Consider the following 13033-nt stretch of genomic DNA (forward strand, 5'->3'; position numbering starts at 1 on the left):
AAAACTAGAAAATAAGTCTAGGGGATTAGATCTATATATAATAGACTAACCCTCTGAATTACTGCCTAGACGGGGCGCTTAGACTACCTTCGGACCTATAGGGAAGTAGAGTCGGTTTTATCTAGCTTAAAAGCTAAGCTAATTATAGATAAGAGAAGTTAACGGCTTATTACTATAGGATAGCTCTATAAAATAATATAAAAAGTATACTTTTCTATAGCCCCGCCTTTTCTCTTTCTAATAATATATATATCGATATAGTTTAGCCTTTATTTCAGCTACTAGAGGGGTTATAGAACCCTTACTCCCTATAATTACTATTATAAGAAAGAGTATATATATAAATAAAAGAATATCTATCCTTTTATACCTATTTATCCTCTCTTTATTATTAAGAAGTAAGTTTATATTAGATAGTTTACTTATTAATCGTTAATAATTTATAATATTAAGATTATAGTATATTATTCTATAAGCTAGCCCTTAGTTTATTATTATATTTAAGTAAGTTATAATATACTCTACTTAGTAGGTCCGCTTCTTATTTTATCGTATCCCCTAATCGTAGGGTTATTAGCTCGTAGCTACCCTACTTCCTTAGTTATTATACCTATTATCCTTAAATAGTAATAAATAGTTTTTATTTTAATTTAATATATTATTATATAATTATAATAGCCTAGATCTATAGAATAAAGGTTATATAGACTATTTACTATATTAGATTACTTACTATATATCTATATTATTCTATAAAGAAAATAATATTATTATATTCTATATCCCTCTTTATTTATTATATTACTTAAACCTTTTAATATTAATTATTTTAGTTTATTTAAGAAAGCTTATAATTAATAAATTAAAAAAACGATATAGATAAATATAAATTATATTATTAAAAAAGACTTCTTTTCTTTATTTTTTATAACTTTTAAAGAATTTATAATAAAGAAAAATATTAAAAGAGGATTTAAAAGGGCTAAGCTTATTCTAATAAACTTAGAAAATATTATTTTAAAGCTAAATATAAAGTTATAGATATTAATATTTATTAAAGAGGATTTCATAATATTAATACTTTAAGTCTCCGAAATATTTAATAACTTAATTAAAGTAATTTTATAATATAATTTAATTAAAAGTCGAATTATTAAATATTAAAGAAGCTTTTTAATATTCATTATTAAATCTATCGAATACTTTATAAAAAGGGTATATAGTATTATATATAAAATAGCCTTTATAATATTAGAAATTCTTATCCTTTAAGAGGAGAATATAACTTTAAGTAAATATTTTAGAGTTAAGAAAATATATTTTAGATAAAGAGGGAGATTTATTTTAAATTAAAGATAAAGGCTATAAGCTAAAATTAAAGTTAATATATAAGTAAAAGAGGGAATTTATTAAAATAGTAAACTTAAATTAAAGGTTAAAACGTAGAAATAGTAATATAGTATTTATAATAAGCTTAAATATAATATATAACCTTATTAGATAGAGATAGAGATATCTAGAAAAGAGTATTCTAAGTAGTTTTAATTAATTTAAGTCGTTCTAGTTAACTAGAATAAAGTTCTTATTATATAATTATAGTCGGGTAGCCTACTTACTTATTATATATATTATTAGATTATTATTATCAATTAAAATACCCTAATTAATAGATAAAAAAAACTTATATAGATATTTTAGAATTAAATAAATACTTAGAATATATAAATATCTTTAAATTAAATAATATTAAGTATTTTAAAGGAGAATTAACTAATATTTAATAAATAGTTTTTAATTCTTTAATTAAATTAGACTTTAGGATAAAGGAAATAAAGACTTAGGGTATTATATTAAAGCCTAAATAGGTTATTAAGGTATTAAAGGATCGCTTATTATTTAATTATAAGACGTAAGTAGAGGGGACTAAGCGTAATTTAGGAATAATTATAAGAAAAGTTCATAGATTAGGATTTAGAGAAGGGTATTAATTACTCTTTCTTCTTAGCGACCTCTAAGAGATTAGTAGTGATCCCTTCACTCGTCGAATAAGACTCCTTAATAGATAGGGTTATATTTGAGGCCCTCTGCCCCCCCGAGACCGCGAACTGTCGAATGTGGCGTTGCTCTCCCCACCTTTGTGTATGATGCCATGCCCTGAACGGGCCACACGCCTACCCTCGCGGATACGGCTTCAAAAGAGAGTTGCTACCACTTGAGCGGACTTTGAGCTCGGGCTACACAGTCACCTGACGTGGCAACCTGATGGGACACCGATGAACCTCTAGTTATGATCGTGAGCGCAAAACACCATTGCAGTATCACACACAGTCAAGCTTTAAGTCATGAAAAGGTTGACCTCATTTATTCCAGGAAACACCTGTCGCGCTTTGAACGCCCCGGTATATGCTATATGACGAATATAATACATCTCCACACCCAAAACCCCATTATGAACACATTCGTGGGAAACATTTTAACGCCCTCACTATCAGGCGGCGTCGACGGACAACTCCCCGCAGGCAGCTAGCAGCCCGTCCGCCTCGAACGACCTCACGATAAAGTTTCCATCCTCGCCCGCGGACACGAACTTCGTGTCGTCAAATATGACCGCCGATACCGGGCCAGGGTGGCCCCTATACGTCGTCTGACAAGCGCCTGGCTTGGGCTCCCAGATCTTGATGCTGCTGTCCTGGCTCCCCGATGCCTGGTGCAGCGAGTCGCCCGTCAGACTTCAGATGCCCTCGACGTGGCCGAATGTGGTGCGGATGCACCTGCCCGTCGCCGTGTTCCACAGCTTGAGGGTGTTGTCGAGGGAGGCGATGTAGATATACGCCGGCAGGGACCTTACCCGGGCAGAATCGGCTTCTCCGTTTCTGGAGCCATAGCCGCTGATTGAGAGGCGTGGCTGGGCGACTGCGTCGGCGGGGTAAGGCTGCGGCCACTCTCAATCGAAGCGGCGTCGCTCTCCTCGTTGGGGCCAAAGTCGGCCGACATGAGGAGGACCTGCTGGACCTGGCCGACGTGGCCCTTGGACGTCTTGATGCGCTTCTTCGTGCGCAGGTCGAAGAGGCAGACGGTGGTGTCGTCCGAGGCGGTCCACATGGTGTTGGACTTGCGGTGGATGTTGAGGTCGTTGACCCAGTCGGTGTGGCCGCGCAGGCTGAAGGTCTTCCTGCTGTCAATTGAAGACCTTGACTGTGCGGACCATGCTGCCGCTGACGAGGAGCTGAAGCTCGTCGTCGTAGTCGAGGACCAGCACACCCTGGTGTGGGGTCGTCATGTGGGGAGGCAGTAGCTCGTCTCCCAGTTCCAGACCTTGATCGACGAGTCGAGCAACCCGGAGAAGACTTTGCTGCCGGAGACCTTGAGGCAGCGGACACCCATGCTGTGTCCAGTGAGGGTCCGGATCTTGGTCGCCGACGTCGTCTCGTTCCTCAACAGAGACCACGACGTCAAGCAAGAGAAGGTGTTCCAATTCCTGTATGCTCGCACTTGCAACGAGATGCTCACTCGGCTGGTAATTGAAAGGCCGCAGCGCGCGGGCGAGAGCCTGTGGTAATTTGGTGCCGCGCCCGAAAGGAAAAATAGGCTCAAGTAGAGGATGAAAGCGTGAAGTTAGGAGAGTGTTGACAATTTGTATGATTGTACGCTATCTGTTTTGATGTTCGGGTATTCCTGATTTGTTTCTGGGATCCTGTCTTTTGCTTTGGTCCTTCAGATCCGCGTTTTGGCATCGCGGGTACGGTGTTATGGATATGAAAATGTTGAGACGGCGCAGCACGACTTTGCGTAGGACGAGGTCAACGGACTACGTTTAGAATACGGCTACGGTTACAGATTATGGATTACAGATAACGGCTCACGGACAGAGACTCATGCATAGACTTGGCCTTACGATCGACGTCTGTACTGTCTATGGCGATTGTTCTTCGAGCGATATTGATTGTAAACCTCTGTTACCCAATCTATAAAGATGACCAACAAAACAGTAATGTTGTCTAGCTGAGAAGAGGCCGGAAGACCTTGCGAATCGACTCCAGGAATGTTGTCTAGCTGAGAAGAGGCCGGAAGACCTTGCGAATCGACTCCAGGTTGCCAATAGGGGCATCCGCCTTAATCAAGTCCCAAAGACCGTCGATCCTCTCCACAACCCACGACTCCAGGGGCCCCTTCTCAAGTTCCAGCAAGGTCTCCTCCAGCTGCTCGGCGGTAACGGCCCCGATGAGCAGTTCGTCGCCTAGGCTCCCGTCAAGGCCAGAGTGGTACCGCAGCCAGCGGTGCGAAAGCGAGGACCTGCTTATGTTGAGGCCCTCGGCGAGCTTCCCAAACTGCTCTAGCATCTTCATGTACGAGGGCTTGTAGTAGAGGTCGCGCAGCACCTGGCCGAGCGGGGTGCTCGGGTCCCAGCTGCCCTTGCCTTGCTCGATGTACTCGGGGGTCTTGGCGAGGAGGCCGGCAGCCATGGGGGAGTAGGCCTGGATGGAGAAGCCCAGCTCGCGGAGGGTGGGAAAGAGAGCGGTCTCGTTGCCGCGGACGGCGATGCTGTAGCTGCCCTGGTACACGGTGGGGAGGACGTAGCCGTTGGCCTTAGCGTAGGCGTGGTACTCGAGGACTTGGTCCTTGGAGAAGTTGGAGAGGCCGAAGGCGACGAACTTGCCTTCTTTGTAGAGGGTCTGGATGGCGTCCATTTGCTCATTGACGGGGACTGTCTCGTCAGGGGCGTGGAGGAGATAGAGCGGGATCTGGGGCACGGGGTGAGCATTGTTTTGCACTTGTGGCTAGCACTGTTTGTTGGATTGCGTACCTTGTCGACTTGCAGGGCCTTGAGACTCTCGTTGGCGAAGTTAAGGATCAAGTCCTTCTTGCCGGTTCCCTCGATCACGCCGGTAGCGGCCTTGGTGTAGACCTTGAACTCTTGCGCGAGCTTCTTGTTTCCGAGGGCCGTCTCGGATGCACCGTTACCCTAGTTTATCATTCATCAGTAAGTTTCGCAAGAAACACGGATGACTTTTGTTTACGTAGCTCCTGGCGGTGTCAAGGACGTTGATATGGTGCTTGCGCAACACGGCCAGGATCTCGTCCTGTCTGACCTCATCCTCTGGGGTTGGCACCCAGGTGTGGGTTCCGATGGCCAGAGCAACGGGGGTGTTCTTCGAAGGGTGGGGCATGATGTTGAGTTGAGGAGTTTAAGGCCCGGGACAAGATGAGTGTATAGCAGATGTTAATGTCGGTGTTGATGTGGATGTTTTTGTCGGTTTTTGCTAATTTGAGTGTGCTCTTGTTCAGTTGCCGCCCTTTCGCAGTACCGATGAGATTTCATTTATGTAACAACCTTTGATGCGTTCCGTTGAGTTTAGTTGATAATCACCTTACACAACACTCCGTATTTTACGACTTGGGGCGGAGTTTGGGGTTGCTTATGATACCCAGTTAGGCTCGGCCCGTTGCTCGCATCACAAATTATTTGTCTGAAGCTTGACTAAAGACGGGCTAGGGTGCTCGGGCCAGATTTGTAAGCTGCTATTTTCATTCGGAGTTTTGACTCGCGTTGACAAAGACGCTAAATACTTCGTACATTGCCGAGGACTCAGCTCTCGACAAGGTTTTTGCACACTTGATTTCAGAGAGACAAATCTTGTAGGCAACGATTGTCTGGTTTGTAAGGTGATTCGCCGGGCTAACACCTTGTCAAGTCTGAATATGTCTGATGCCGTATGACTTGGATTCATTGCGTCGAGCCACCTAGTGCTCCATCTCACGTAATAGACATTCAAGTTGCTTACAGGGAGGTCTTTCGAAGATCAATCCGTCACGCAGATGGACTCTTCGCTCAGCAAAGAGTTTCGCAATTTGTCTATAAGTCCTGGATTACAACGTCCAGGTTCGAACACTGCCCTCCAGTGACGCGTGTGGCTTTCTATCTACCTTGAGGGCAAGTCCCTGAGACAAAACTTATCAAGCGCAAGCTCCCCCTCATCTCAAATCTCCAACACTCGATTAATCGCATTCGATTTCTTGCTCTACATCTCCGGCCCAGGTCACAATGGCCCCAACTACGTCCGACCACGACTTCATCCGCAGCTGCATCGCCCGCTACTGCATCGGCGTCGACCTCCGCGACTGGACGACCTTCTCCAGCGCCTTCACCGACACCGCCAAGGTAACCTTCCCCGGTTCCGGCGGCACCATCGAAGGGATTGATGCGCTCAAGATGGCTGTGCAAGGCATGGTCGGCAACCTCCAAACGCTGCACGCCCTGAGCACGCAGATCATCGAGATCACAGGCGAGGGCACGGCCGAGGCCACGACGTATTCCAGGGCCGACATCTTCGGCGTGGGCGAGGATAAGGGCAAGCTGGTCACCAACTGGGGAATCTATCGCGACAAGCTGGTCAGGGGCATTTTTGACGGGCGGGAGGATTGGAGGATCGCTGAGAGAAACAGCGTTGTAGCGGCGCCTCCTCATGGGGATTTGTCCTTGCTTAGGATGTAGGTGCTGGTCTTAGACGAGATGAAGTTTAGTAACCTGTTGATCCGATGATGACCTTGATGTATGCCCCGAGATGACACTCTGGACCCGCGATTTCGGCAAGATCCGCGTAGTCGTACCGCTGTAACAGCGGCTGCAAGGGCACTTGGAAGATTGCGAGGGCTGGCATCACCCGTGACTGGCCATCTCTTGACGTGGGAACCCCATCATTGCTAGTACATTGCGTCCTGATCAGTGAACGCGGCTACTCGCTAACTGGATGCATCTCGGTGTTGCAAGATTAGTTCATAATCATATCCGCCATTGACAGAGCAGTGACGGAGCAGTGAGCCGTGTGACCTCGACAGGTGATGTCGCGAAGCCCCAGATTCATCGTCTGGAAGTAAACCTCGAAGCCAGCTGGTTGAGCTTTTGTAAAACAGACGGTCAAGTGCCCGTAAATTCCCCATGAACACACCATTGCAGGCAGTCATATACAAGACCGTACAATTCGTAACAATTATACCTCTACCCTATAACTCTACCCAAATCAATTTCTAGCATCAGCCAACACCTATGATAAATATTAAAACCAGCTGTTGATGAGACAAAAGAAACGAAAGAAACAGCGATCACCTTGAAATGCCGCTTAATCAGCTCAGAGAATATAAGACTAGAGCAGGCCTGCCACGAAAGTCTATCTATCCCTTTTTCAAGTCACTCACTGTAGATTACACTAGGGAAAAGCCTAGTAGACTCTTACTCCCCCCGCGGCTACGACCACAACCTCTCACCCGATGGCTTGCGGCTGCTGAAGACCGGCAACTTGTACGGCAGCCTGACGTAAACGAGCTCCAGCCCATTGGAGACGTCAGTAGCGTCGCCACGCAGCAGCAGTCCTATTTCGGCGGGTGGTACAAGTTCATCCACAGCAGGGCAGCGACCATGAGGAGGCCGTCGAAGAGGTAGATTCAGACCTCGTGGCTATCATGATGTCAGGGCACCCTGCGGAGCCGCCAGGGGGCCGCCAAGCAAGGGGGCTGGTCAGGGGGCTAAGGGCCACGAGAGAACGTATATATAGGCTGCGGAGGGCCAGAATTCAGATGTATTACGACCCCATACCTATATTCTAACTACCTGCGGACCCTGTGGAAGGCCCCTTCACTCTGCTCTAAACCGCGCTTTGACACATGATCAGAAACCCGTCGTTGCCGTCGGGGTACTAGATGACCTTGAACAGACTGCGGGCCCAGATTCCGGCGCTCGCGTCGTACAGCACGCACAGGTCGGCTTCGGCGATGAGGCCGCGCCCTGGGCCTGCGCCAGGAGGGAGAGGACGTCGCCGACGACAAAGATCTTGGTGAGCCAGAGGGGGCGGTTGGGGGAGTAGGTCTCGCCCTCGGCAAGGACGATAATGCGGCCGAGGATCATGTAGACAGAGGCAGCCATGAGGCGGGGCCGACGAGGAAGAGGATGGATTGGATGATCAAAGGGCCGAGGGACCAGCAGCCGGCTTCTTCCTGAGCACCGATAGCCCGGCCAATATATCTAATTGCCTCACTAAGAAGGGGAGAAGTATCGTTACTAGGTGATATAACTACTGAAAGGATTATAGAGACTCATAGGCGCTGCTGATATTTAGGAGTCTTATATAATAAGTAAAGGGACTTATTAATAATTTCTTAATAGTCTCTAGGAAAAAGGGATAGTTAATACCTTCCTCTAACTCTTAATCTATTAACCTTTCTAATAATTATTCCTATAATATAATATATATAATATATAAGTAGGCTAGATAAGTAAGTAGGCTACCTAACTATAACTATATAATAAGAATATTAAGAGGGCTTTACTACTTATATAAACCCTAATTTATTACTTTAGCTATACCTAAGAGCTCTAAATATATAGAGTAAGTAATATATATCTTATAATATCTCGCTCTATCCTTAAATTATTACTACCTACGTAAATTAAATATACCTATCTAATTTATTAATTACGTAAGCTATAATTTACGTACTCCTAGGAGCTATAAATCTATAGCTCCGGTAATTACTATATTAGTAATCCCCTATCGGGATTACTACTTTAGGGAATTCCTTAATATTAATTTAATATTAGCTCTCTTTTCTTTATAGATAGAATAGCTATAAGAACTAATATTAAGAGCTATTACTAAAGCTAATAAGTATTCCCGCGTACTTCTAGTCCTTAGTCTTTAGCGTATTAGATTTACCTTTCCTATTTAACGTTAATATTTAATAATAGGAGAATAATAGATATAAATAACGAAAAACTATAGCTTAATCTCTTTATTTATATAAGGTTAAGCTCTTAATCTCTAATACCTTAGAGTAATAGAATTATTTATAAATAGCTTTTAAAGGAAATAAATTAAATTATAATTTAAATAATAAGAATAAATAATTAAAGCTTTTTAATAAAGGAAATAAATAATACTCTTATAACGTAATAAGTACTTAAATAGCGTTTTTAGAATAACTAAATATATATTCTTAATACTTTTAAATTATTAATTTATTAATAGAAAGTAAATATATTATTATAATTACTTTTTTTATTAATTTTCTATAGAATAATTAAATTATATTACCTTTAAAAGAGAATAATAGAATTAAATTACTTAAATAGAATTAATAGATTTTATTTAATTAATCTAGTAAATACTATACTCTATAAGTCTAGATATCTAATTAATAAGATTTTACGATTTTATTCCTTTTACCTCTCCTTTTCTTTATAATGATTTTCTATTTTTAAGATTAATTAACTTAATCTATTATCTAAGAGCTTTAATAATTAGTAAATCCCTATTTTTATTATTCTCTCTCTCTCTTTTTTTCTCTCTCTTTAGCCTCGATAATACTACTTAAGTATAAAGCCCCTATACTTATTACCCCTCCTATTAAAAGAGTAGCGAAGTATAAGAACTTAGTTAGTACTAATTATAAAAGCTATTAATCTAGGATATAATATATATATATATTAAAATTCGAAAAGTCCTTTATTTAAAGTACTTAAAGTCTTATTTTATTAATAAATAAACTAAAACTAATATTAATAATATATATTATAATTTAGAGCTTAAAAGTTTTTATTATTATAAATATACCTCTAAGTACTCTTATAAATTAATATAAGTTTCTATAATCTTTATTTCTAATATTTATAGCTTTAACGATTATTATATTTAATTTAATTAAAGTATTTAAGCTTATTATAAAGTTTTTAATTATTTAAGATAAAAATAATAAATTTATAAGTTCTTTTCCTTTTTCTTTTCCTTAATTCTTTAATTATACGATTAATTAATAGGGGATATAAAATATAGAGAAATAGTATATTATTATTAAAAATATATTAATAATTACTAAAGAGGAGGAGGCTATAAAAAGTAATAATTTTAATAGAGATTTAGATAATCTTAGTAATATTAAACGTAAAATAGCTAAGCGGGCTATAGCTCTATAGCTCTTTAATTACTTCTAATAGGACTTACTAAAATAATTAAACTTAGAGTCCTTAGATTTTAAAGCTTAATCGTCTTATTAAGCTTTTACTTTACTATTTTATTATTTATAGAATAATTATTTTTAAAGTATAGTTAATTATTATTAATATTAATTATTTTTACTTTTTAATTATTCTTTTCTTAATATTTAATCTATCTTTTAATCTTAATTATAACTTTATTAGAGTTTATTAATATTTTTAATATTTAATTTAAAGCTCCTTTAATTATTAAAACTATAGGGTTATCTCTTTTTACTATTTAATAGATTTTATTAACTTTACGTTCTTTATAGTTTTACTATAATACTATAAAATCTATTATTAAATATTTCTTTACTATTACGCTTAGTTAAATTAAGTATTAATAAAGCGAATAACTATTAATATAAATAACTATTTATAAAAGTAATAATTCTAAGTATTTATAGATCTTATAGAGTATTTATTTAAAGATATAAACTATATTAAAACTATTAATTATTTTATAAATTTCGCTAATTAGAACTAAATATATAACTTATTTATATTTAATAAATTATTAATAAAAGATATTACTATATACTATAAAAGCGTTCTCTTAATTATAAAAACGTTTATTATTAAGAAAGATAATAAATCCGATTTATAAACTAAAGTCTTTATTATTTATAAAAAAGCTATTAATAAATATATATAATTAAGCTATTAATAGATCGAGGTATATATAATTTAAGTTATAGTTTATATTATCGATCTACTATTATATATATTTATTAAGCCTTTTAAAATCGTCCCTTTTTAAGTTCTTAGTTTAAGAGGTTATAGTAAAGTCGAAGGCTATTTCCGGTTAATAAATAAAAGCTATATATACGCCTCGAGCTCTCTAAGCGATAAATTATTACTCTAAATCTTCTATCCCTAGGGTTATTTACTCTAAGCGATTAATCTAGCTTTTCTATAAAATTATAAGATTATTAGTTCCGATTTTAATAATATAGCTATTAAATACCCCTTTTAATCCTATATTTAGGATAAAAGTAAGCTTTACGTAGAAGCTAGCTCTCTAGAGCTCTTTTTATTCTTTTTCTATAAACGTAAGCTCTCTAAGGTTTAGGGTATTATTAATCTATATCCTAATTAATCTAAAGCTCTCTTTAGTTTTTATTAATAAGAGATATAGATTATAGCCTATTAGAATAATATTTAAATACTCTTTATAATATTATTAATAAATTATAAACTAATAAAGGCTTAACTCTATAATCCTATAAAAAAGCTTTATAATATAGAAAATAGTTCCTTTAAAGTATCTATATTATATCTCCTTAGGAATATATAAAAGAATATTATATTATAGATCTATAACTCTCTAAGTATAAGCTTAATTAATATTATAGAATATTAATTAGTAATTACGTTATTATAGTATTAAGGTAATTACTAGGATTAATCGTTAACTATAGTATATAATCGTAAACGATTATATTAAAAAGGTTATCTTCTCTTAATCCCTATACCTTTAAATTACTAGTTTTAACTTTTTATATAAAGCTTAAAGGAGGCCTTTTACTTTTTTTATAAGTTAATATCTAAAGATCTTAATATTAGGAAATACTAATCTCTTAATTAATATAATTACTTTAATTATAAAAAGTAAATCGATTTCCTCTTAATTAGATTATTTAAATAGCCTCCTAAGTATTATTATTCTACTTTTATTTTATAATTTAATAATTAGTTTATAGCTTTATTACTCTCTTTTAATAATAAATTAATACTCGATCCGTAAAATCTTAATTATATTACTTTAGCGATCTATAAACGTAGCTTATATTAGATTTATAGTATTTACTAACTTTCTAAGTCTTTTATATTATTATAATAGAATTAGCTCTAAGTACTTAAATAGTTCTAAGGTCTTTAAAGATCGGACTATTATTATATCCTTAGTTTATTAATCTAATAATCTATTATATAATTTAACGTATATTCCTTTAAATTCTATTAAACTATTAATTATATTAATTATAATTATTATATTAAATATTAATATAATTTTATATAGATTAGTCTATTTCTCCTACTCTTAGAATACTAAGACGTTACTTCCTAGCTTTAATAATCTTAATAGTAACTATTTAGTATTTAGTCTATTATAGGTATTAAAAGTATTATTAATCTTCTATTTAATAATTATTTACTAAAGCTTTATTATTACTTTATTAATTATTCCTATATATTATACTTAAATTATAATTAATATTAAATTATTAATAATCCTAAATATAGCTCTAAATACGAGTAATATTAATATTAATCTATTAAGCTTAATAATATCGTTTACTACCTTTACTACTCCTTAAAGTAGTAATTCTAGGCTTATATTATAAGATTCTATTTTTAGGATCTTATATACTTTACGAATTAGTTTATAATAGCTCTTAACTTTACTAATTAACTAATAAACCTCTATTAAGATTTAATAATAAGTTATACTTAGAAGGTATACTTTTACTTTAAATTCTATAGAAGTAAAGTTCGTTTTAGTATTAATAGTTATAATATTTAGAGGGCTAAGGTATATATTTAATTAATACCTTTTAAAGGCTTCTTATATTACTTAAGTTATAAAATTAAAAATAGAAATTATAAATTAAAATCCTATACTCGTATTAATTATATAGAGGATAAGTTTTCTATTTAAGTATATAATATTAATTAAAATCTTATAATTAAAGTTAATATTTAACTTTAAAGTAAACTTAAAGTATTATAGAGATCTCCTTTTAATCTAATAATAATAATAGAAGTAATCTATTAGCTCTAAAGTATCCTAATTAATATTATAATTTACTCTTTAGAGTAGATTCTATAGTTTCTTAATAGATAAATAGCTAAATCGTTTATAAATTTAGTAAAGCTTTATTTCTATTAAGAATAACGCTTTATTACTCTTTATTCTTATTATATATATAATTTTAATATTAATATAAATCTTTATATTTAAAAAGAATTATAAATAACTTTATTTTTAGAAAATAGATATAT

General features: G+C 35.9%; 4 protein-coding genes across 4 annotated transcripts; 1 reads left to right on the top strand and 3 right to left on the bottom strand.

Annotated features, from left to right (window-relative positions):
• Positions 1-2488: 2488 nt before the first annotated feature.
• On the bottom strand, positions 2489-3384 carry D7B24_004548 (uncharacterized protein; the record flags this gene model as incomplete). Its single annotated transcript, XM_028638716.1, has 4 exons — positions 2489-2729; positions 2849-3168; positions 3206-3262; positions 3316-3384. 4 exons carry the CDS (start codon positions 3382-3384, stop codon positions 2489-2491), a joined length of 687 nt encoding a protein of 228 aa, XP_028490195.1.
• A 665-nt stretch (positions 3385-4049) lies between these two features.
• On the bottom strand, positions 4050-5168 carry D7B24_004549 (uncharacterized protein; the record flags this gene model as incomplete). The annotated part of the gene is made up of 3 exons (XM_028638717.1): positions 4050-4742; positions 4805-4963; positions 5019-5168. 3 exons carry the CDS (start codon positions 5166-5168, stop codon positions 4050-4052), a joined length of 1002 nt encoding a protein of 333 aa, XP_028490196.1.
• An 875-nt stretch (positions 5169-6043) lies between these two features.
• On the top strand, positions 6044-6493 carry D7B24_004550 (uncharacterized protein; the record flags this gene model as incomplete). The annotated part of the gene is made up of 1 exon (XM_028638718.1): positions 6044-6493. The coding sequence occupies one exon, from the start codon at positions 6044-6046 to the stop codon at positions 6491-6493; it is 450 nt and encodes a 149-aa protein (XP_028490197.1).
• A 1137-nt stretch (positions 6494-7630) lies between these two features.
• D7B24_004551 (uncharacterized protein) lies at positions 7631-7918 on the bottom strand (the record flags this gene model as incomplete). The annotated part of the gene is made up of 2 exons (XM_028638719.1): positions 7631-7638; positions 7753-7918. 2 exons carry the CDS (start codon positions 7916-7918, stop codon positions 7631-7633), a joined length of 174 nt encoding a protein of 57 aa, XP_028490198.1.
• Between the last annotated feature and the right edge of the window lie 5115 nt (positions 7919-13033).

This window comes from Verticillium nonalfalfae, assembly GCF_003724135.2.
Source record: "Verticillium nonalfalfae strain VnAa140/NRRL 66861 chromosome Unknown scaffold_258, whole genome shotgun sequence".
Lineage (NCBI taxonomy): Eukaryota > Fungi > Ascomycota > Sordariomycetes > Glomerellales > Plectosphaerellaceae > Verticillium > Verticillium nonalfalfae.